The sequence below is a fragment of the Sesamum indicum genome, linkage group LG15 (genome assembly GCF_000512975.1).
Source record: "Sesamum indicum cultivar Zhongzhi No. 13 linkage group LG15, S_indicum_v1.0, whole genome shotgun sequence".
NCBI classification, from domain to species: domain Eukaryota; kingdom Viridiplantae; phylum Streptophyta; class Magnoliopsida; order Lamiales; family Pedaliaceae; genus Sesamum; species Sesamum indicum.
Genome location: NC_026159.1, coordinates 1,011,926 through 1,036,022, shown reverse-complemented (window position 1 = coordinate 1,036,022; position 24,097 = coordinate 1,011,926). Strand labels below are relative to the sequence as shown.

Genomic DNA, 24,097 nt, shown 5'->3' with positions numbered 1-24,097 from the left:
ACAAGGAGTTAATCTGTTGATAAAGTACAATTTTAGAGAACTAGTGATATTTTCAGAATGAATTCCTATACTAGCTGTTATGGTCTTTCCAGTTGGTATTTGTCGCCATTTGCACATGATGTGTGCGTATGTGTAGATATATTGTCACTATTGTTTGTCCCTTCAGTTACTTTCTGATATTTTCTTCTTCCTATAAATAGAATCTTTTGCCATCCAGCAGATGAAAGGGAACCCACATTTGAGTTTTAGCTTTTTCTAATGGCTTTTATGTGCATGTAATGCTTTTCTAGTGGATTTTGGGTCTGGAGTTGATCTGTGAATTCTTTATTACAGATATCACAACTGCAGCAGCTGCAAAAAACGCTTTAGAGGGGCATTGCATATATGATGGTGGCTACTGTAAGCTTCATCTATCATACTCTCGTCATACTGATCTCAATGTGAAGGTAAAAAAATGTGTTGAGCTGCAGATTTGTGAGACCAATAATGAGAGCGAGAATTCAAATGCTTGTCTGTGACCTAAAAGTTCTTTTAATAATTAAAAAAAATAAGGATTTTGCTGCCTTGGTGTATGCTTCTCGACTCATGTTTGCCCTTTCAATCGATGCCTCATTTTTGCAGAACTAATTGATTATGTGCATACCTTGTAGGCTTACAGTGATAAGAGCCGAGATTACACTATCCCATTATCACTTGCAATGCAACAAACTCCTGGAGTCCCCACCACGGTTGCAGGATTGCAGAACCCTCCAGCTGCATCAGCAGTCCCTGGTGTTGGGTATACTTCTGGTGGTATGGTGCAGGCTCAAACTCCAATGCCACCGGTGTCCTCATGGAACCCAGCTACAGTAGCAAGCGCACCAACATTTATGTCTGTTTCGAGCACATTTGCTGACCAAGCATATGCTTCAGCCCCTCTTCCTGCTTATGCAGCTGCAGCTATTTCTCCTCTAACCTCAACCGTTGCTCAACCCAACCATATTGCCTCTGGGATTCCGCAGATTAGAGATGCTCAGCCTTTGCACCAGCCAAATGTGCTTCCTGGTGGGATTTCACTTCCCAGTCAATCCCCTTATTATGGTTCCTGAAGTTGTATGCTTTTACTTGTCAAATTACCCATGCTGACGCAGAGAAGTAGAAACCAGCTAAGAGGTTGCCCGAAATGTTGTTTTGTTGTGGTGTTTAGTTGCAAATTTCATCAGATGTGCCACAGTGCAGCAGGACAATTTTATTGGCTTCTTAAAGCATAGGTCTTTGTTGTATTGCTTTCAGTGTAATTACCCCTGCTCTTCACACTTTGCACCAATATTGCTGTATATCCTTGAGAGAATGAGGATAACCCAGATTTACTATTTGCCATCTCCAATCGTAATACATGATATTGGTCAAAATGTTGAGTATTTTACTGCAAAGTACTTTTTGGAGTATAGGTCTAAACTCTCCACCACGTACTCTGTTTTCGCACTTCAGATTTAATATTCACGATGATATATGCCGTAAGACTGTCTACCTTGCTGAATCTATTTTATGCCGTAAGACTGTCTACCTTGCTGAATGTATTTCATTTACAAGACCGAACTTTCTGAAAAATATGGATGTAGGAGAAATGGCTTGAAATGGAAGCTCATGGAAATGGGTGCGCCACCGGTCGGGGACTAAAGTAATATTATGTAGCGTGGGTGTGTTTGTTGGTGCCTTCTCTCACAGCTTCTGGCGTCCTACCCTCAACAATCTGGTAACATGAAAAAACTTGGTTCTTATATTAATCAACAATCACATAATGCCAATCTACATAACACGGCATTTCCGACTTTGATCTCCTTTTCGTTCCGTTTTAGTGTTTATGTAATCACCTTCTCTTCATCCTATTCAATTTATTTTGACCATCATCACTGTTTATGATCATTTATTATGTAGTAGAGATTGATAATGTAAATATAACGAAGACTGTTCAATCCCATTTATGGTCCGCTGTCAAACAATTCAATCCGATCCCGGGCCACTCGATGCCGCGCATTAAATTTTGATGAAATATTTCGTTGCAACATATCAGACCAACAATTTATTATTTTTCCGCTGAATTTTCTAAATTGTTGGTTGAAAATAGTCAGTTGTCACAGACTTGACAGTTTTTGCCTGTGACCGGACAGTTGGTGCTTTCACATTCTGCACAGAATGGCAAATAGAGCAATCCACCCCAAACCCAAAGCTGGATTCATTTATTCTTTCCCTGCTTGGGGAGACAAATCTGCTTATTTCATTATATTGTGGTCAAAAATTTTCTCTCTCATTTTCTTATTGGGTCGATTACACTTCGACCCCTTACAAAAATATAAAATTACATTTTTTTTTAAAAAATTTTTTAAAATTATATGTGTATTCCCTTGGAGATTTCGTCGATTACACCTAATTCCATTTTATTAAGGTTTGGACGAAATATATTGATATCAGCAAAATAATTTCATAAAATTTTAATTTTATCTATCATTTAATTTTTTCATGTAATAATTTTGTATTATAAAAAAAATAATGTAATGAAATTAATTTTCTCTCTCTCTCTCTCTCTCTATATATATATATATATTATATTTGTCTCTTTATAAATATAAAAATACACTAGGAATGTTAGATGAGTTACAAAATGGAAATTTATGTAAATTTGCTGATGTCCGTATTTTTCATTCAAATCCTAACAAAAAAGATTAGGTGTAAACGAACAATATTTGAATGGACGAAAATATGTAACTACTATAGAATAGAATAAAAAAATTGGAACAAGAGTTGGTTCCCAGGTTGTGTAAATCGGACACCCAACCGAAATTCGAGAAACATTAGAAGAAATTGGTAGCATTGATTGTAAGCAGGTAGGATGTAAAAGCCAGAATTACGATGAATGAATTATTTGGGCGTGCATGGAAAGTGGAATATGTATATATATACTGTCCGTCATATCCATGAGTTGAGTGGTGAATTGGACAGGGAAAATCTAGGCATGTTAAAGAGATCTTGAGTTGTCTGGTTAGGTGGTTGTGATATTTATATTTTCTGGTCCATCCCATCTCTAACACAACATGTACAACTAGGAAGATTAATTCCTCTATACACATATCCTTTAATTCAGTATTTCAACCACATTTATGTCCAACCCTTTTCAAGAAATGTCCATGCCATGCTGGTTGGTGTCTCAACCCAATCCATATGTGCCTGTTTCCTTGGATTGGACCCCCGGGGCTACAACTATAGCTTTTACATTCTCAGTTAATAATTAGGAGTTTGGGTTCACGGACAAAAGTGGAAAACATAAAAAATAAAAAACAGTGTAAAATGAAACTAATAAATTTGGGTTGAGATCAAGAACATCTCTCCAATCCTATTCGATCGGGGCCACAGTCTTTTTCCACAGTGTCAGGTTGACCTGAAAGCATACATCTGTCAGGCTTGTTGGGATAACCTCAATCGTTAAAACCCTACAAATACTTATTGATGAAATAGAGTTGAGAGGCTATATAGAATACAATGTATTAATTACATACATGCCTATTAAATAGTGCCTCGCTCTCCGTACTTGCGGATAATCATTGAGTTTGTAGTTGTTTAGATCCACATGTTATAATTTTGGAATCAGAGACTGTTAATATAAGTTTGCTGATTGTATAGTTGGGTGGGATTTGAGCAGATTCCCCAAAAAATAAAAAATTTAAGTACTCGAATTCAAAATGAGAGAGTTTGTTTAATTTTGAAATGTGAAAAAAGACATTTTCAATGAATTATGTGTTAATTTTGTAGTATACGAGAAAATTCGGGGTTTTGATAATGCTATTTTGTGAAGCTAGAATCAAGTACGAGAGAGGCTATCAAATGTGGTCCTTAAAGTGCCCCTCGCTAGAAAATGAAAATAGTACCACGTACAAATACAATTAATTACTTCCATTAAATAATTGAGTGATTATAATTTTTGACACTTCATATTCTGATTACGAGACATAAATTAACGCATAAAAATTGTCCCTTCACCAATTTTCGCAGTATAATGGTAATTTTTCCGACCAGAGTTCTAGTTCTAAAAATATGATTCAAAACCCAATAATTTGCCTGGAAAAATAGGATTGATTATACACTTAGGTCTCCTCTAAAAAATGTGATATTATATTTTCTCTTTATAAAAATTTAAAATTATACATTTACATTCCATTCGAAGATTTTTCATTTATATCTAACTTATTTCCTTTAAGATTTGGACGAAAAATTACATCTGACCGCTTTCATTCATGTATGATTATTTTATATCTACTGGCTATAATTTTGGAGCAATATTTTATTATAATTCTATTTTTTTGACTTTATATATATATATATATATTAAATTTACCCACTACAAGTAAGAAATAATTACATAGTAATTAATATTGAATATGCAGTAAATTAAAAATTTATGTATTTTTCTTACTGACCCCTTCCTCATGGCCCTGCTCCCCTTAAAAGACGTCTGCATTTTCCTTTCAAATTCTGACGGAATAGGTCAAATGTAAACGATGAATTTTTAAAGAGGTGCAAGTGTGATTTGAAACTTGTGTTTTAGGGGAAAGTATAATTTTATATTTTTGAATATATATATATATATATATATATATATATTCCCTAAGTACCAAGAAAAATATTAAAGAGAAGGAAGAAGGTTGGAAGAAGAGAAGGCCTACTCATGTGAGCAATTAGCTTCACGTCGACTTCTGGGAACCTCAAAACAGTAACGTCATAAATGCATACAAAAAAATAGAAATGCTAAAGCATTTTACATACATACATATGAAGTAAGGCAATCCTAGCCCAGTCTATCACGCATTTAAAAAGCCCACTGTTCCTGTCTGCTTTAGGACCCCATCCATGTGAACCTCACAAATTCTTCTCAACATAACTTAATTACAACCTCATTATCTATCCCACCTTTGTCTATCAATCAAGCCCAACTTGCCAGCAACAGATCAATATCAACATCAACTTAATTATGCTAAGTTTAAGGATAATTAATTCTTGATTAATTACCAAAATCAAGTCTTAATTATTAGCAAATTAACTGCATCTGATCACTTCTGCTAATTAGTTCATGTTAGATATATATCCACCAGCTATATATATATATATATATATTATTACTAAAACTTGAAAAGACTTGAGAATTTAATGACGTGTTTGAATGAAATTTTCTCTTTCTCAGACAACTTAATAATTAGCAGCCATGTTGATGTTAACAAAAGAACACAGGTTATGTTGTGTGATCAGTGCAAATTAATTAACCAGCTGGCGAGTAGCAGTATTAGAATTCAAATTAACTTCTTCTGATGTATAATGCAGATCCAAGCAAATGATCTTAATCACAAGGACAACACTGATTATTCATGATGTTAGTTGCCAAGAAAAATTGCCCAAAATTACACAATTAATCCCATCGTCTATTTTAATATGGTATTTCATCTCATATTTTAGGTACGTACTGTATCATAACATACGACAAACGTACGTACATATATAAAACGCAAAATGTGAAATGATTAGGCAGTGACAGTTAATTAATGGAGAGAATTAGGGGCAAGATAGATTCTCCATTTGTAGTGGTATTGGGCGTAGAACAAAGTGTTGGTTTCCATTTGAAGCAGAGCAGGGAGTGGGATTTTCCACCCATGCCATGCGCCACCACTAACAAAATTCCCGAATCTACTTCTTCAATAAGCCCACGCGGTTTTAATTCTAACATTGTAAGATTTCATGCACAAAAACATACATACGTAACATACATACAACACAATCCCTTTATCTTAAACATCCAGAAAACAACTTCTCAGTTGTCGTCATGGTCCCATGCAACAGATGAAAACTTATCACATATATGTCACCTTCACTGCTTTGCCCTACACTTTTCACACATCTCTCCCTCCACCCCTATTTATTCCCATCAAACACTTTATTCACTTCCTCACAACTCCTCCTCCTTCTGCACATGCTCAAACTTTTTAGCCTCTCTAGAGTAAAGAAATTCAACTTCTTGATTTGCTTAATTTCCTTCTTTACATACTCACAACTCCATAATTAATAATATTAACTAAACCCCCTTTCATTTTTCTTGTGATGCAGGTGGAAATATGACTAGTTTTGCAGTTTTCTTAGTGGGTTTTTTCTCGTTTGTGACATCTGCATATGGCTATTATGGAGGTTGGATTAATGCTCATGCCACCTTCTATGGAGGAGGTGATGCATCTGGAACAATGGGTATGTAATTATTTCATTCACTTGTAACAAAAAATTATATAACTTGTATATTTACGTATTTCTGTATAACTTTTGTTGTTGTTGTTAATTTTTGGCAGGCGGGGCTTGTGGGTATGGAAACCTGTACAGCCAGGGATATGGAACTAATACAGCAGCACTCAGCACAGCTCTGTTTAACAATGGTTTGAGCTGTGGAGCATGTTTTCAGTTGGTGTGCGTGAATGATCCACAATGGTGTCTACGGGGATCCATAATCGTCACAGCCACCAATTTCTGCCCTCCAGGCGGGTGGTGTGATCCCCCCAACCACCACTTTGATCTCTCTCAGCCTGTTTTCCTACGTATCGCACAGTATAGAGCCGGCATCGTGCCCGTCCTCTACAGAAGGTGCATGGTTAATCCTTTAATAGCTAATACATACCAACGAGTTGCAATGTTTCTGGATTTTGCTAAAAAGCTTGAATTAGAAATAGTAAGATGAAGAGAAGAAAAAGTAAAAAGATCATGACAAAGAAACAATTACTTAGTTCATGAGCCACGTGCCCTACACATGATGGAAGGGTTAGATCATAGATGGCTGTCATTGTCAAAACACTCTCCACCATGACCTCTAAATAGCTTGGTAGCCTTTCACAATCATTTCACTGTTAAGTTGAGAACTAGATGCAATTTGTAATAATTAATTACAATACCTTCTTGTTATTTCTTGGTATTATTACAACATTGACTGAACGACTTTTACCTATTGTAATAATAACTAATTAAGGAGATTTGCTTGATCATGTTTTGTCGTACAGAGTGCCGTGCAGAAGAAGTGGGGGAATCAGGTTCACCATCAACGGCCACTCATATTTCAATCTAGTCCTCGTAACTAATGTCGGGGGTGCTGGAGATGTACAGGCAGTGTACATCAAGGGATCAAGAACTGCATGGCAGCCAATGTCAAGAAACTGGGGCCAAAACTGGCAGAGCAATTCATACCTCAATGGACAAAGCCTGTCTTTCAAGGTTACCACAAGCGATGGCCGAAGCGTCGTCTCGTACAACGTTGCTCCGCCCAACTGGTCTTTTGGCCAGACGTTCTCCGGAGGTCAATTCCGCTAGGCCAGTACTGCAACCAGCGATCAACGGGAGTATGGTGTTATAAACTGAAACTGTTTAACTAATTATAATCTAGTTTAGTGCGAGAAAAGACACTATAAGAATCCAATATATACTTAAAAGGGCTTATTTTGAAGGAGCCCTAGCTACTCCTTAATTTGCAGTGAGTAGTATATATCTACTTCACAAGTGTGGAAGAGTGGGGGGGTGGGGGGGGGGGGGGGGGGGGGAGAGGCAAAAGAAAAAGAGAACAAAAAGAAAAAAAAAAAGATTATTTGCAACCTCCAGGGCTCTCAAATTAGTACTGCTAATAATCCCTGGAAGAGTTTTCTAAGCAGAATCAGTATTGTTGTTTGTATAAGCCAAGTTAAAGTTTATCATAAGCTGAAGCTAGACATTCTCAGAATGTCCAGAAAGGAAATCTCTAAAGGAGATTGATTGTCTGAAAGAAATCTGTACAATGTACGTTGGCACATATCGTCATGTATTATAAGAAATCGTCTTATGTGTATGTACTTCTTGATTCCCGAATATGAATAATTGTGTTCAGATGGATCGAATTCCATGGTTTTCTGATCTTTTCTCAGCCAAACTTGCGACTTCCAGAAATCAAAAAACGATATTTCAACATTAAACTGCGGTCCAGCCCTTACATTATTAAGATCAAAACTCATGTGATGTTGTACCACTTATATCAGTAGTTCTACCAGCTAATTTTCTCCTTTGTGTTGGATCATAGACAAGAAACAGAAACAGAATTGATTGACTCCTAAACCAAAAGTTAAATTAAGGAAAAACAGCCAACGAATTAAGGGGTAGATGTCTTTTGTATTGTCAAAGATTTGATTGAAAGGAAGAAGTGGGTAATTATGACAAGCAGAAGGTGGAATAAATACTGAATTTATTGGCAATTATTATATATAAAAGTGAGCTGGTTTTGTGCAGGAATTTTGGGCTGTCTTTCATTGATAAGTATAGTTGCAAACAACCTTCTCAGTACAAGAACCTGACAACATCTTTACAACTCCTTTGACTGGGCAGCCTGTTTTAATTGCAACTTACTTTAACCATGGAAACTTAGACTTATTTATCAAAATATTATAAAAAAAGATAAAAGAATACTAATGACTCCCCTTTATTCTTATCTTTTTTGTTTAATTTTTAAATCCCATATATTTTTTAGTTTTTTTATTAAGTATTGTTCATGTTAAATTTTATCAATTATTGTGGTACATTAACAAATAAATATATTTTATTTTAAATATGCTTTTCCTTCTTTTTAAAAATTACATAATTATATTTATTTTGATTTATTTCATGCTAATCAAATTGAAAATATTTAAATAAGTTGTGATAATAAACCAAACAAAAATAAAGAACAAAATTAAACACTAAACCGCGTTAGAGACATATCTCAAAATATTTATCAAATCAACAAGTATCAGTACAAGATATGGTCCCTTAAAATCCTTTGTCGCAACATAATGTTCTGATTATGATGATCAAATCAATGATATTAATACTACACTAAATTTATGTTAATTTTTGCACTTGCAATTCAATTGAATATATTTTTGAAAATTGTATGTGGACGACAACGTTGTTACAAATATGTATCATTTTCTTGGTTTATACGACATGTATATGAATAATAATTTTTCAGTAAATACAATATTTGTTAGTTTTGGTGAAGGCAATGCTGATACACATGATATTGTCGGTGGCTCTTCTCCATTTTTTCCCCTTTTTTTGTTTTAGATTATTTTTCTGTTTTATTCTATTTCCTTTTCTGTAGGGCTTGGTACCCACCTGTCAGGAAGGATTATTAAAGACATCAAAATTGACAGTGCACTAATTGATACAAATTAATTATAATCTTATACTCATACCATCCTTCACATATGATCCAGTTTTTATTAAGCAATCATTCGAATTTTTGAACTCCTCCAGCTTATTTTGATCATATATATATAACTCAAAACTTTCTTTCTGAGAAGAAATAATTGGTTGCATGAATGGTCAAGGTTAAAGCAAAAAGAGAGAAAGAATTTACAAGTACCCAGATTTTTTTCTTTTCACATAGTGGTACTGGTTGCCATTACCCAACAAAACTAGGGGTACAAGGACATGATGTTCCCCTGTCAATGAGGTGGTCCTAATTTCCAATACCCTAATTACTTATAGTAAGTACACAAAACTCAGCTCAATAGTCACGTTTCAGTATGTTACTATTCTGCCTCTGCCTCTACATTATTGCAACAGCATCAACTTTTCGTACAGTTTGTCACTTTTGGTAGACGAAACAGTTAAAACATTGTATTAGAACAACTTCTACCTCAAATTGAATTGAAGTTCATTTTAGGATATAAATATGTGATCAGTAATATGTAATAGCACTCCCTTGAATCTATAAAGACATTTTCCTCAAAATAAAGAATCTAATTTCAATGGACTTGAGAGAAAAGAACCACCCAAAATCCATATATAATTTGCTAGCATAGGGCATAGGGAACATATACAAAACTCTTTCACATATATGACTATTTCAACTCAATGGGCTAATTTTTATTAAAAAACTATATGTTACATGCTCAAAGAACACAGTCAGGGCCCGTTGAAAGTTTGTTCTCATCAAGAAAGTAGAATGATTGCACCCCAAGCCCATTTTTAAGTCCTGGCGGCCTCAAACTCAGGTGTACCATATTGGATTCCGGGCTGAAAATTAGTACAAGTCTTGGGCCGATTTTCCTTGAGAGCCACCGGGTGTGTCCCTGGGGCAACTCATGGTCATAGGGACAAAGTGTAGGGGACAGTGATGTGGTTGTAATAAAGCACTTTAATGGGGAAGCAAGTAGAAAGAATCAAATATAGGAACAAGATTTTTTCTACTCTTGAGGGTGAGGAGTTATCACAGTTTGACCAATTTAAGAAGATGATGAGAAAAGTGAATGTGAAGGGGAAGGAAAGAGAGACGACGGATCAACTGCCGTATTATTACTGCATTATTGTTGAAATAGAGTCTGTGTGTCAGCAAGGACTCTAATTCCAATTCTATGCAACAGGGTTCGTGCAAGAAAAGCAACCTCCTGCTCTGCACCTCTGGACTGGACCGCTTCCTCACTTGGTCAATATGCACACTTCTCTTATTTATATATTCTCTTCCCTTTTGCTGGAAATGGGCTGCAAACAGGTCGAGTCTGAAAATCAGCATCCAGAATTGTCCAATTTTTTTTTGTGTAACACTGTAACAATGATTAAAATTTAATTAGTTGATGAGAAGAATAAGCTTATATATGTATATTCATTGATTACAACTCACAGCGACAGCATAGTTTTGTTTCATGAATACATGCAACGCTCCACGAACCAAGAATGGAACCTATGGTGTGCCCATATTTGGTTTGAAATGTTTGGGGTAGTGATGCATTTATGGGGGTTGAGAATAAGTCAAATTAGGGGTCATTCTCACTGGCCTACCAGTGAAGCCTAGCCAGGCCCTCCCCCAGTCCCTACTGGCAGATATGGAGATGACTAAAATCGTGTGGATTTCACAAACACCTTTTTTTCTGCTAACGCTTCTAAACAACTCTCTGTCTTCTCAAATTCTCATCTTAACGTTTTGCCCTTTATTCTCTGTCAACAACTCGTTCTTCTTGCCATCCTTTCCTTCTACCCCTTCTCTTGGTGTATATATCTCCATGCAGCAGCATACCGCCACCAACCTTCGCCAGTGTCACCAAGAACATGCTGGCTTCGCCGCCTACAAAGGCAGCAACTTCCTAATAGATAGAACTGTACTATTCCCTGTGTTATCAATGGGTTTTTCTGCTGATGCTTTTAAAGATCCAGTGCATGTTTCAGAGATAAAGTCGAAACCGAGGGGAAGAGGTGGAAGTATGGATTTTTCTGTGATGAAGGGCTGCAATATTAGGGTCTCTAAGGATTGCAGTAATAATGTCCAAGAAGAAGTTGAAAAGGCGGCAATGGGAGGCTGCAGCGTAAACTTCTCCAAGATTAATAACGGGAAAAACCCTAGTGAAAGTTGTAAAAGAATGGAACGTGGGCAGACAAAATTTCGTGCTAGGGGGCACTGGAGGCCTTCAGAGGATGCAAAGCTAAGGAAACTTGTGGCCCTCTATGGTCCGCAGAACTGGAACCTCATAGCTCAAAAACTGGAAGGAAGATCGGGTATGGAGTGCTTAATTTCTTCTATTAACCCGAAGAATAAAAGAGGAACATTGTTGACTGAACAAAGAGTACTAATTCTTTTTGTTTTTTTGGTTTCTTTGCTGGATTCTTTAATTTGAAGGTAAAAGTTGTAGACTGAGGTGGTATAATCAACTAGACCCAAAGATTAACAAAAGAGCTTTCACGGAAGCAGAAGAGGAGAGGCTAATGGAGGCTCACAGAGTTTATGGCAACAGATGGGCGTTGATTTCCAGGCTTTTCCCAGGGCGGACAGACAATGCAGTGAAGAATCATTGGCATGTTTTGACAGCCAGGAAATACAGAGAGAAACCGGAATCATACGTGAAAAGGGAATGTAGTACGGATCAGCAGCCTGATCTTGGTAGAAGATCAATGGAGAAATGTTCAAGCAATTCTGCTGCCAATTTTGCAGAGATGCAGAGTTACTGTGGAAATCAAGTTTCCTGGTCGAGTAATGACCACTTCATCGGTGGTATTTCTTTTGTAAATTTGTATTCTGGTCAGTTTAAATTTATCCCTTCATTGTCTACAATATTGCTTGCATTATCCCATTTTCAAGTGCATTTTCATCATTAATACTTTGTTGAGAGTATTCTACAATATATAGCCGTAGCATCAAGCATTTGAGGTACATAAAATTTCAAGATTTGACATTGAGAATGGGGCTGATTACATATACTAACTCAATCTACAGGCTGCGACAACAAGAGTTGGCATATGAGGAGACAAATAGAGGAGTCAAGCAAGCATATGCATCTTTCACTGCCATACTCGCCGGTATCAACATCGGAGATCTCCTTTGCTGCACCAACATCGCCGGCGTCTACATGGTTTGCTGATCACTACCATGGCTCGAGCCATTTTCTGCAGAAAACTGAAACACCTATGTTCATAGATTTTCTTGGAGTTGGAGCCATATGATCAATCGGAAAAGATTTCGACTTTACTTGAGGGGAGAGGAGTTGCAGATGAGGATAATTAAGTAGCTAGAACTAATGGGTACTGTACCTCTAATAAACAGCACATCCTCTTTCTTGATCAGTTTAATCATCTTTTTCGTATCTTTGTTACTCTTCTTGCTGCATATGATGTTTGGTTATGAATTTTAGTGACGAAAATACTAATACTAAGTTTGGAGCTTGGATTAGTAACAAAAACCCTAACGAAATTTTTCTTCCTTTTAAATAGTATAACTGCTGTTGATTTCTTGTTGCAATTTCCTTCTTTCTCTCCCCCAATTGATCCAATTAAACATAGTATGTGAAGGTGGCGTCGTTATTCACACCTCCGGTCGATGAATGGAGGGCTGACCGACCTGGGTTTCACTAGCGCTGGTGGATTCTGGAGTGCTTGTAAAAGGGTGCAGCGTATACCCCGGGGTGATCATCACCACCTGCACCTCACATCTCGGCACAGTGGAACGTGTAACCCGCTTTTTGTTCCATTCAACGACATGTGTTCCTGTAATCCATATGCAGCAGTTAGGGACAACCCGCCCTCACAGCCAGCGGGGAGGATGGCACTACTGGCAAAGACCATTTGGCGAAAATGCCACAGGTGCTAACGAGAATATTTTAAAATGATCCATGCAAAATGTATGCTTTGTGAAATTATGCTAATTAATTAGCACCATCAACTCGACTTCTTCGGGTTTCATGGACATGGAGAATCCAGGTTGTTGGTAGAGGAAGGAGGCCCCTTCTGTGCTATACTCCAATTTCTGAGCAGAATTAGCTGAGTCTCCACAGAACTCACGTGAGGTTAGAGTTCTGATACATTCTGACACTCTGCCCAAAACTTGGGTGAGTTTGCCGGAATGGAGACAAACGAGTACTATACCACACACCTGTCGATTATATATTTACTCTTCTTTCGATTCCTGTTTCTTGCAACTCTCTATGGTTGTCTTTTTTCACAAGAGTTTGTCTCTTGGCTGGGGAAACTTTTTTCACTTATATGTAACAAGAAAAGCTAGTACTTAGAATCACGTTAAAGCTTCAAAGGCAAACCTTGGACGCAGATCAACTCGATGTAATAGAGATAAATTAACTCAATGAAAGTTATTATTTATTTAAAATTAGGTACGTACCCTAACACTTTAGTAAGTTTGTTGTCAAGTCATCCAACTCAGACATTATAACTAAAAAGGAGATTGATAAATTGTATATAAAATCAAATGTCCAACGTCGGGCCACTTGTTCTCAATTTGTGTTTTATGCAGCTCTTGCTTCCTTATGATGGATAAATCCATTTTTCTCCCCGCAAGATGGGCCGCACAAAGACGTACACTTGAGTTCTCCAAGAAACTCTTTAACATTCTTATAGAAATTAGTGTTAGGGTTAATTACATTTTCCACACTTAAAATTTGTTAAATTATACATAAATTTTCTGTAATTTGAAAAATTATATCTAACACCTTTGAGGTTCGTTTCTGTCTAACAAATACATCATCCATTAGTCAAAATTCACTGAATTTGCTGTCATGTGTCTTTTTCAGCCAATCACAATGTAAGCCCCAATTTAAAAAGTCACATGCCTGGCATGTGGCTTTTTCCGGCGAATGACTCAACTTTCCGATCAAATTTGTACCAAAATTGAGATTTTTTCAGTTTTACGGAACCAAAATGGAATCCTTTAGGGGACTAAAACGAGAATGACCTGAAGTTAGGGGACGAAAATTGCCTTTAAGCCTTTTTTCATTCCACCACCTCATCCCCTTTTTCATCTTATTTTTATTTTATCCTACTCACTTTAATATATAGTATGTAGATATATATAATCTGTATATATTAAAAGAAGATTGTATTTGTTTCCTCCTCATCTTTAAAATTTCTCCTTTTTAACCCCGTAAATTTCTATCATTCAAATTTTCACTCACCTCCAAGAATTGAACTTGTCGAATAAATTTCTACTTAAACACCAAATAATATATAAATCATCACATCACTTATTCATATTCTTGTGCTAATAAATGATAATTATGTATATATTAAAATTTGAGTATGTTACAGTTGTTCATGTATCTGAAGAAATCAAGGTATAACTAAGTTCTGTTCAACATTTTCTTATAGATCTTATGTAAATAAATCTAACAGTTTCAACGCACACAACATACACTATTTGATAATGAAAAGAGAAAATAGTATCCCCGGAAACTCATGATTCAAAGTATAACGAGAGTTTCGCCTTTTGAAGGGCCCGTCGCATTGGGTGATCAAGCCAAGCCGAGTCAAAAAGGCGTTGATGGCTCAACGTTCATATTAGGGAAAGGAGAGTGAGGAGAAGAGGGGACAACTCTCAGCCTGTTTATCCAATTCACTCCAAGAGATAGGCATGGTTCTGTAGTCAAAGCAACTTCGTCACTTTTGTGTACCCATGTGATGGAACCCCTTTCAGGGTCCTTAGGGACCGACCTCCGGATCTTGATCAGTAATGATACATACCGTGTTTTAGCATGACTATAGACATCATAAGAACACCATCACTTTTAGCTGGATGCAGTGGAAATATCATATCCTTGAAATTGTGAATGTCATGGAAAAATTCCAAACAATTAGTAGAGTATAAAATTAAAGAATATGATGAACTTGAAGGTTTATAACAAGTTTCTCTTGCAAAAAAGGAGTAATTCAACTAGAGCTATTCTCCATGAATTTTATAAATTCGTCCAAGTCTATCCTTCCATCTCCATTTTCATCAAAAGCTCCAATCATTCTCCTGCAGTTCTCCATTTCTGATCCTTCCTTCAATCCCAGAGCAGAGAGAACCTTCTGCAGCTCCTGTGCATCAATAAATCCATCTCTGTTACTGTCAAACACGTCGAAAGCTTCTTTAACTTCGTCCAAGCTCGGAGTTCTCTCTTCAAACATGTTGAGGAGGTCATTGGCATCCAAACTCGCTGGAATTAGCTTTGCTCCTGCTTGATCAACATCACCGCAAAGCATTCCTAAGCTTCTTAAAATCATCTCCACCTCTCCTCTGCACACACTCTGATCATCAACTCTCTTCTCTTGATTGGACGCAGTCGATGACTGTGAATCTCCATCCTTTGTTGAAACAGCACGAGTCTTTAGATAATCATCATTGCTGAGCAATTGAGACTGAAATCTTGAAACGAAGCAGGAAATTCTCTTCCTGTCAAGGAGTATGCGCAGCAAGAGGAATTTAACCAACCCCACAATCAAAACAGTTAGCTGAATGCTATTTAAATTCAGGGATACGGTCTCATGAACTGGGAATTGGTTTAAACCGGTGAGAGACATGGCTAATTAATTCTATTTCTGTAGCTGAACAAGGTTAGAATTAAATGGTTCAAGAAATAGAAAGTTAAGGCGGTTTTTTGCTAGCAAGAGATGGTGACTTGAAGAGTTCGGAGGTGAGAAGTTTATATATGTGTGTTTTCAAAGGGGAGGAAGTTGCCAGTGTGGTGCAGGTACGTAGTGACAGGGAGGTGGTGGAAAGAATAGAGAAAATTAAGAGGAAATAGACAACGAAATTTCTCTTGTGCTGGTCCTTTTGGAAATTTGACAAGTCTAATGGAGTGGCCTGATTTTCTTGTTTGTTTTTGGCTCAATAGTATTTTATGTGGAATTTGAAATTGATGCAAGGAATTAGTGTGCCGTCCGTATGGAATATTTGACTTATACAAGGAATTAGTGCCTTTGCAATTTCCAGGAATTTAAAGACCTCTTGGCAGCTAGGCAAAAAAGATTGGATGGGAATTTAAAATTTGATCTCAACCAGCAATGTGGTATTGCATTTCCTTGGAGAAACCTCCCTTTTACATCTTTGTGACTATGACTTAAAAATTCTAAGGCGCCTAACTTTTAATTCAAAAAAGCTAAAATGCTAACAAAATATTCTATTTACAGTAGGCAAGACTCGTCATTGTCCTCGAGAGCCTCATGTTGGATGCCGCTGCGTACAATCAGGAAAAGCTCTTGTGTTCAGAACTTGAGATCGTCTTCAATAGCGTTAGGTGTTATACGACAAGCCATTTCCCTCAAGTATGTCGACTTCCAATCGCAACCTTTCGATCTAGTGTCAGCCTATAGAAATCAAAAAGAAAAGAATGAGAAAAACATGCAATCTCCCTACATACTCGTCCATGAAGGCTGAGGTGTTTAGAGTCTTTATTTGGTTTGCAGTATGTGCTTTACTTGAATAACCTCATGTTTCTAAGAGTTGTGTGGGCGTTCAAAAGATTGCTGTAAGAAATTTAAATACTAAACTAAACACACATTGGTTGGCTCAAAGGATGCACCTTGACAACATTTAAAACCAAATGATAACCAATGTAACTACACATTTCTCTCTCACTTTTCTTACTGAATAATAAGTCGATGCTCCTATTTGTTTCCTCTATGTCAATTTTTTTCTTATATATGAAAATCAAGTAAAGTTTAATGCCATTACATTTTCCCTTTGTAAACTTTAAAAACCAAAAGTCCCCCGATTTCTATTAGTAAAGCTCTACGTTCTCACTATTATAATCTAGAAAGAGTGGGAATACAATCTTTTGAAGCCTTAGAGAATACTGCGGATGCAAGTTGGAGAGTTGAAGCCTAAATTGGAGAACAATTCTCCACTGATGTTGCAAATTTATTCTCAATTATTCTTGTGTTAAGTTCTGTTCCAAGATTTGCTTTTTCAGAAGTTTTTTGTTGTCATACATTTAAAATTTTGTACAGATTCTACACCACACCATATTTATTCATGTTATTGACAGATAAGTTTGCAAGTGCCCCACAACAAAGTTTGCTAGAAAATCGCTATTGTACAAACCACAACTTATTTTACTTGTAAACATCAATAATAAAACAACATATACTAAAATATCGAACGGTCGTCTACATGCCAATTTAATTAATTTATTTTTCAAATAGGTGTATATTTATACTGGCAAATGTTAATATAGTTAATAATGTCTCTTGTTAATTAGCGTCTTCAAAAACTTATAAGACAATTAATAAAAATGCGACGTTTCAGCCATTTAACAAACTGAATAATTTTGAAGTACTTTTTACGATTATAAAATCAATTCATATTAGTTTCATTACAACAAAAATAAAATATGGTTTTTCTTGGCGGTCTAAATATGCGACCATATTATGCACTTAGAGAAAAAATATTATCACATAGAATTTTCTACTTCATTACTTATATATTTAGAGATACATATATATAGAGATTTTTTTGAAAAAAATAAATAAATTGTGCAATCTAATCTCATGCTTATTTGAAAACAAAAGAGTTGATGGTGGCAGAACATTTTTCAATACTAGCAATTGGACAAAATTCATGCATATGCAAGTAAAAAGCTTTCACTATTTTAGAAAACAAAAGCATTTCAAAAGACAAAACAAATTTGTGAAATATAAACTATAGTTAATTCCTCAAATGCAAATCATATTATTTCTCATGTATGAGACTATTATAGTTACCAAAACTCCATGTTCTTTAAAATCATTTCACAATTTGCAAATTACATATATTGACAAAGAAGTACCAATTACCAAATCTCGGTGGGAAAAGATTAAAATTGGCATGTAGACGACCATCCTATATTTTTATATAGTGTTCCATTATCAAAGCTCACAAATAAAACAGTACATGATTGAACAATAAAGATTTTCCAACAAAATTTTATGTGAAACACCTGCAAAGTCGAAGATGTCAATAACATGAATAAACATGATATTTGTGTATAATTATACAAAATGATAAATAAATGACATCAAAAAACTCCAACGCAAACCCATGAACAAAACCCAACACAACGAACAAACCAAGATAAATTTACAAAAACAAATGGAGGTTCGTTCTTCAATTTAACACTCAACTCTACACTTGCATCCTCATACTCTAATTTGCCCCAAAAATTGCAATTCCTATCTCTTCCAAATTACAACGATGATAACGTTGAACTTTTCACAGAAACCAGACAGAGATTTAGGTTTTGAAGTTTACAAAGTATAAAAGCAATGGTTTAACCTTTATCTTGACTTTCAAATATGGCAAAAAAATTGACAGAGAAGAATGAATAGAAAACATGACTTACTTTTCAGTTAGAAAAATAGAAAGAGAAAAATATAGCCACACCAGCCACCATTAAGCTCTAAATATTGTCAAAATACATACTTGTTGTAGCCCATGTGTGATTCAGTTTAGTATTTAAATTTCCTACTCAATCCTTTTGATTCCCACACAATTCTTAATTATATGAGATTACTTTAGTTCGCACAAAATTGACAAACCAAATTTAGACTCCAACCCTCAGCCTTCTAATAAACGAGTGTAGATCACCTATACTCACTCACATGCTTCACTTATACAATCGAATAAATGCATGTTACACATAGTACCGAAAAACGATTTCTCATGTAAGTTGATAGCCTTCTGTAATTGCATGCTATATGTGTTATGACTCGCCGAAAAAAAAAATAAGAAGAACCGATATTGCAATCATATCATATAGTATGCATTAAGACAGAATTGTAAAGAAACTGAGATATGAAAATTATTGGGTGCCACAGTCTCCGCCTGTGACTGAAATCATTGCTCATATCATTCTCCAGTCGAAAGGCATAAACATGGCAAAAGTGCTTTACGACCAAGAAACATGTCTAGATGCACTTAAAAAAGAATGCTCTGTTTGCCCATCAATTCGGCCAGAATTTTAAACTCAAACTGAAAGACAACATACAGATGGCCCTTACAGTCCAATATATATACACACACATATAAAGTTAAAAGATAGGCTGAAACTGATGTTAACAAGGATAATAGTAGGAAATAAAAACTTACTTATGGCTCAGAAAGTGACACATGTTGATTAAAGTCAAGATGTCACTACATGAGTTCCCATTACCTTCGAGTAGTTGTAAGATCATCAGCATGGTATAATTGACAAACTCAACATATATAGACAATGGTTGTTTGATAAATGATGGTTCTAGAGTAAGTCAATGTAATTACTGATAGTAGAGGTAGTTTGCATGTTTTGACTATTCTTGCATCAGTCTAATTATCCTTATTAATAAATGCCTACAAACATATGTGTTAGAAACCTTCACTTCACCCATTATCCAACATGCTTATTTTGGCCTACCAACCAAACTTTAATTTTGCTTTTACTTTTATGCTTCTTTGAAGAAACCAAGTCATAAGAATTTCCGAAGACAAATAGAAATAGTACCCGAGCTCGCTTCTTCTCCTCTTCCTTATGATTTCTAGCATGTTTGTAATCCTCCAGTATTGATATCAACCGCGCCTGCTTGTAAAAAGGCAGAATTCTATTAGCCAATTTCTCTTAACCATTAGCAAAGTGTTTTAAAACTGGGAAAAACGTTAATTAGCTCACCCCATCATAAAGAAATAGTTTCTGTTTCTCATCCTCCCATGCTAGCGTCTTGCTAATTAGATCGTCGACCATAACTGAAAAGCGCAGCTTGTTGCCTACCTCCACAAATAAAATCTCACCTAATGCAAGGAAAGACACCAATAGCCCTGAGACCTACCTGGAATCTTATTAACCATAATTCTGGCTCGCTCTGCACGCTTTAGATTTATGTGTGCGCCCCTTCCAGCACTGTAACGGTTATCATCCTGACATTCAAATAAGAGACGTTAGAAAATGCTAGAAATGGAAACTCTTGTACCTGAATATGGAGAAATTACAACTCTTCCTTACGAATCACTGATCTTTAAATAACTAACGTTCCCATAAGAAAATAATGATTAGATCATTGTCATTTTTAGCTTACTTTGATTATAATCTTCAAGCCACTTTTCCCCATCACAGGCAGAAAGCCACCTGTCTATCTTATCCATTATGTCTTTACGGCTCAAAGCTTCATGTTTGGCTTTACATATTTGCGCTTCAACATTAGCCAAAATCTCACATGGATCCACCAAACCTGCAGAGAATCAAGTTCCCAGCAACTAACTTGACTAAGAATCAACAAGACACGAGATGGGGACACCCGTACACAAAAGTACATCTCTTGTAGTCAAGATAGTTACCAGAGTCTATCAAAGCATTGGTTTTATCAGTAGCGGTGCTTGGATCAGGTTGAATATGAGTTCTACGGCATATATTCTCTAACTCTCACCTCTTCGTCATAACAAGTTCCTTCAACCTGCTTGCTTTCAATTTTGTGAGCCTCTCGACCCCTGCTGACCTGTCGGAGTTAACACTACAGATTGGTCAACTACTCATGGGAAGGGAGCTGTACAGGTAGGGATTTTATGTTGCCGCGGAACCCGTTCAATCACCTCTAATGAAAGAGCGTCTGGTTGCACAATTTCTGATTCCGAGGAACCAAGAACAGAAGTAATTCTCAAGAAGCAGACCTTGTCTTCCTTTGGTGTATCCATCAAGTTCCATATTTCAAATAGGGATCCAGCTACATCTTTAAGCTGCAAGCACCATAGTTTTCAATGAACAAGTAAATGAAAAATAAACATAAGAATATCGAGATGCACAATACCTTTTGTAGATGAAATCTTCTCTCTGTTTTCAACCCCAGGATAGCCTGATCAAGCCCCTCTAATGTGCTGCTACTGATATTTGTCGCAAGTTCCATGCTTGATCCATGCAAGCTTGGATGGACATCACTCACTGTTTTGCCAAAATCCAAGCTTAGGACACTAGTCAAAGTATGCACTTCATTCACATAATCCAAAACTTTTTGGAGGCGTTCAGTCTACAAACCAATCCACGACCTGCACCACCAGTTTAAAAAAAGAACACAATCACCAAATATTCATATAAGGCCTAGAAGCATTAGGTCATCAATAAGAGAGAAGGCTAGCAAACATGTCTGTATAATCAAGTAAATAGAAAACAAGACCTCGATGACCATGAAAAATCACAGGTGGAGGACTGAAATTCTCCAACCACAAAATCATTTCGAGAGTTATATCTAATCTAACAAATTTGCCAAGAGCCAACTTCATCCACAATCAATGGCAGTTGGCCCATAGAACATGGTTTTAGTGCTAGCGTAACCATTGATTAGCATTAAGAATAAGTGAAATTGGCAAAACGTCACATACATGACTGAAAGAACAAGTGCAAAATGTACAATTCAATTGTAAATTGGCTTTCAGATTCCACACATTATGAATTAGATACATATGATAAGCTTTAAGAATGATTGAAAAATATAAAGTAAGGTAATTAGTCACCTGGGGATACAATGAAAGTGCCATCTTCTTCATTATTCCCAGAAGTTCTAGAGGCACTGGAGCTTGACAATAGAAAACACTAGAATACTTCATTTTTGTAATATAACCACAAGGCACCAACAATATCATATTTAATTCACCGCAACCAAAAAGACAAAAAAGAACCATATCTAATTCACAACAATTTGTCGACACAAAGTTTTCTTTAACCAAAGATGAAAATAATAGAAAAACACATCCATGAAAACAGGGAAATGAAAAGCAGAAACGACAGTGAACATCCTTTCAAAGGAAAATTAGAGATAATGGCTTAAAGTCTTGTAAACAACACCAATTCGTTTGTGGATATTTCCAAGATTTAACGTCTCCACAAGAAAACATGGGGGGAAAAAGACTAAACAGAAAAAGGGAACCGGTTATTTCATGAGACCAAGAAACTATGCAGCACAATGTACTCGCAATTGCAAACCCTACATAACAGAACTAAAAACAAGAAAGTGGGTTCATATTCGAGACATCCCTGAAAAGCAAGACGCGAGTAATACAAGGAATTAAAAGCCAAAGAATGTTGGAATCTCCACGCAAAACTTCAAGAAAAATTTCAAAACCACAAGGGTTGCACACGCGGTTAACGGAACATTTTCAAGAAACCCAAGAAAAACACCAGCCACATATATACCTGAATCTTGATCTTCTTTGTTTTTATCCTTTTATCCCTTCATAATCTTGATCTTTCATTGAGATGATTTCCAGTTGAATTCTGTCAAGAAGCAAGAAGAGTGGGAAAAATTCCTGTAAAATCTTATATTTCATTGAAGAAAAACGCAGGGCTCTGAGTACGTATATACAAGAGTCTAAGAACGGCTAGGTAAAGGTGCTAATTTAGTAAAGAAAGCGCACGAACAATTACAGCAACTTTATTGATTTAAGGTCTCCACAAGAAAACATGGGGAAAAAAAAACTAAACAAAAAAAGGGAACCACTTATATAAAATTGGATATAAAAATAATAATGTTGGTTAATTAGATTATTAAATTTTTTAGATATAGATATTACTATAGCTAATTTACATAATTCCATCGCAATTATTAACCAAATACGCAATTCTATGTATTATTGCTTAATTAAATTATATAATAGTGAGAAATCGATAGAAATAATTCAAAAAATTATATTTGAAAAATACTATGTTATTAAAGAGGGAAAATAAAGTTTTTAATGATAACCTAATTTAGGAATGATATTAAAAATGATAGTTATAAAAATATAAGGGATTTGGTTAAATTAATTCTTATTAATTACATGATAAATTATAAATATTGTTTTGAACCTAAAGTGTCTAGTTATTAAGAAGAACTAGGACAAAAATTTATATTTCGATAGAAATGAAATAGTAAAGAATTATTAGGAATTGTGCGAATAATATTTAATATTTTATATAAAAGAAATTACGATATTCTCGACATATTAATTATATATGGTATAACTCATTATAGGATATGGGGGTAAGGTTAAAGGACTGACAATTATCGATTGAGTAGATAAAAGCGTTGTAAGGTCGAGGTAAGTAAATAATTAGTATAGTCTATATGTGTTTTCTTTATTTGTGGTATTATTGTTATATAAATTTGTGGTTAATGCTGAAGTTGATTTATCTCAAAATATATGAGTGGTGAATGATTTAATTTGATTGACAATATTGCGTACGTGGAATGAAAAAATACGTTGAAACATTATGTTTGTTGTGTGATGTGTTGTGAGTGTGTGAGAATGAAAATATATTGATATATGATTTTATATTACTAGTTGCTTACAAGAATGGTAATATGTGGAAACAAGGGAGTGGTGGAAATTGAATAAAATTGTGATGTGAGTACCTCTTGATGTTGTTGAAAAGTCTGTAAGGCGAAATGAGATTAAAAGAGCTATGATGTTATATGAGAATAAAATGAATGAAAAGAGTTTTGATTCGATATAAAAAGAGCTATAATGCGATATAAAAGTGTTATGATGCAATATAAAAGAGCTATAATGCAAAATAGATTAATGAGCGGGCTGTCAGTAGGATTTTGCACCGTTGCGCTCACTATTGGAATAGGTTGAGTTATCCATTGCATGCTCAGAATTCTAACTCAAAACTCAACCGAGGGAAAAAAAACAGAACAAAAATAGAAAATCTGCTGCATGAAGTCTAAGAGATAGCATGATTCACACTTCTTTCTTTATTTTCATTTCAAACATGAAATGAGGCCAGAAAAAAAGAGAAAAAAAGAAAAGGCCAAAAGGGCCTATAAAATGAGAAACTAAACCACTTCAGGGAGACTGAACATCTTC

The 24,097-nt window shown here is 35.6% G+C and overlaps 5 protein-coding genes across 7 annotated transcripts in view; 3 read left to right on the top strand and 2 right to left on the bottom strand.

Annotated features, from left to right (window-relative positions):
• Positions 1-1,391, top strand: part of LOC105177265 (polypyrimidine tract-binding protein homolog 1) — a 5,548-nt gene extending 4,157 nt beyond the window's left edge. The window contains exons 9-10 of one of the 2 annotated variants that reach the window (XM_011100343.2): positions 334-446; positions 651-1,391. In XM_011100343.2, coding sequence (XP_011098645.1) covers positions 334-446; positions 651-1,088 — 551 coding nt within the window. In that variant the 3' untranslated portion in view covers positions 1,089-1,391. The remainder of the gene's footprint in view (positions 1-333; positions 447-650) is intronic. The other variant, XM_011100344.2, reaches the window with a different exon arrangement.
• Positions 5,923-7,550, top strand: LOC105177264 (expansin-A10). The gene is made up of 4 exons (XM_011100342.2): positions 5,923-6,019; positions 6,127-6,261; positions 6,360-6,648; positions 7,059-7,550. The coding sequence occupies exons 2-4, from the start codon at positions 6,135-6,137 to the stop codon at positions 7,363-7,365; spliced, it is 723 nt and encodes a 240-aa protein (XP_011098644.1). The 5' UTR covers positions 5,923-6,019; positions 6,127-6,134; the 3' UTR covers positions 7,366-7,550.
• LOC105177263 (myb-related protein A-like) lies at positions 10,883-13,859 on the top strand. Of its 2 annotated transcripts, none has more exons than XM_011100341.2 (3): positions 10,883-11,550; positions 11,672-12,043; positions 12,266-13,859. In XM_011100341.2, exons 1-3 carry the CDS (start codon positions 10,884-10,886, stop codon positions 12,490-12,492), a joined length of 1,266 nt encoding a protein of 421 aa, XP_011098643.2. In that variant the 5' UTR covers position 10,883; the 3' UTR covers positions 12,493-13,859. The 2 variants fall into 2 exon arrangements, with proteins under 2 accessions (XP_011098643.2, XP_011098642.2); XM_011100340.2 differs by having other exon boundaries at positions 11,672-12,070.
• On the bottom strand, positions 15,058-15,946 carry LOC105177352 (probable calcium-binding protein CML45). The gene has a single exon (XM_011100472.2). The coding sequence runs from the start codon at positions 15,832-15,834 to the stop codon at positions 15,202-15,204; it is 633 nt and encodes a 210-aa protein (XP_011098774.1). The 5' UTR covers positions 15,835-15,946; the 3' UTR covers positions 15,058-15,201.
• On the bottom strand, positions 16,497-22,585 carry LOC105177262 (65-kDa microtubule-associated protein 6-like). Its single transcript, XM_011100338.2, has 10 exons — positions 22,443-22,585; positions 21,764-21,825; positions 21,064-21,298; positions 20,849-20,992; positions 20,597-20,754; positions 20,338-20,490; positions 20,092-20,179; positions 19,935-20,008; positions 19,770-19,844; positions 16,497-16,620 (listed from the first exon to the last, which is right to left on the bottom strand). The coding sequence occupies exons 6-10, from the start codon at positions 20,368-20,370 to the stop codon at positions 16,519-16,521; spliced, it is 372 nt and encodes a 123-aa protein (XP_011098640.1). The 5' UTR covers positions 20,371-20,490; positions 20,597-20,754; positions 20,849-20,992; positions 21,064-21,298; positions 21,764-21,825; positions 22,443-22,585; the 3' UTR covers positions 16,497-16,518.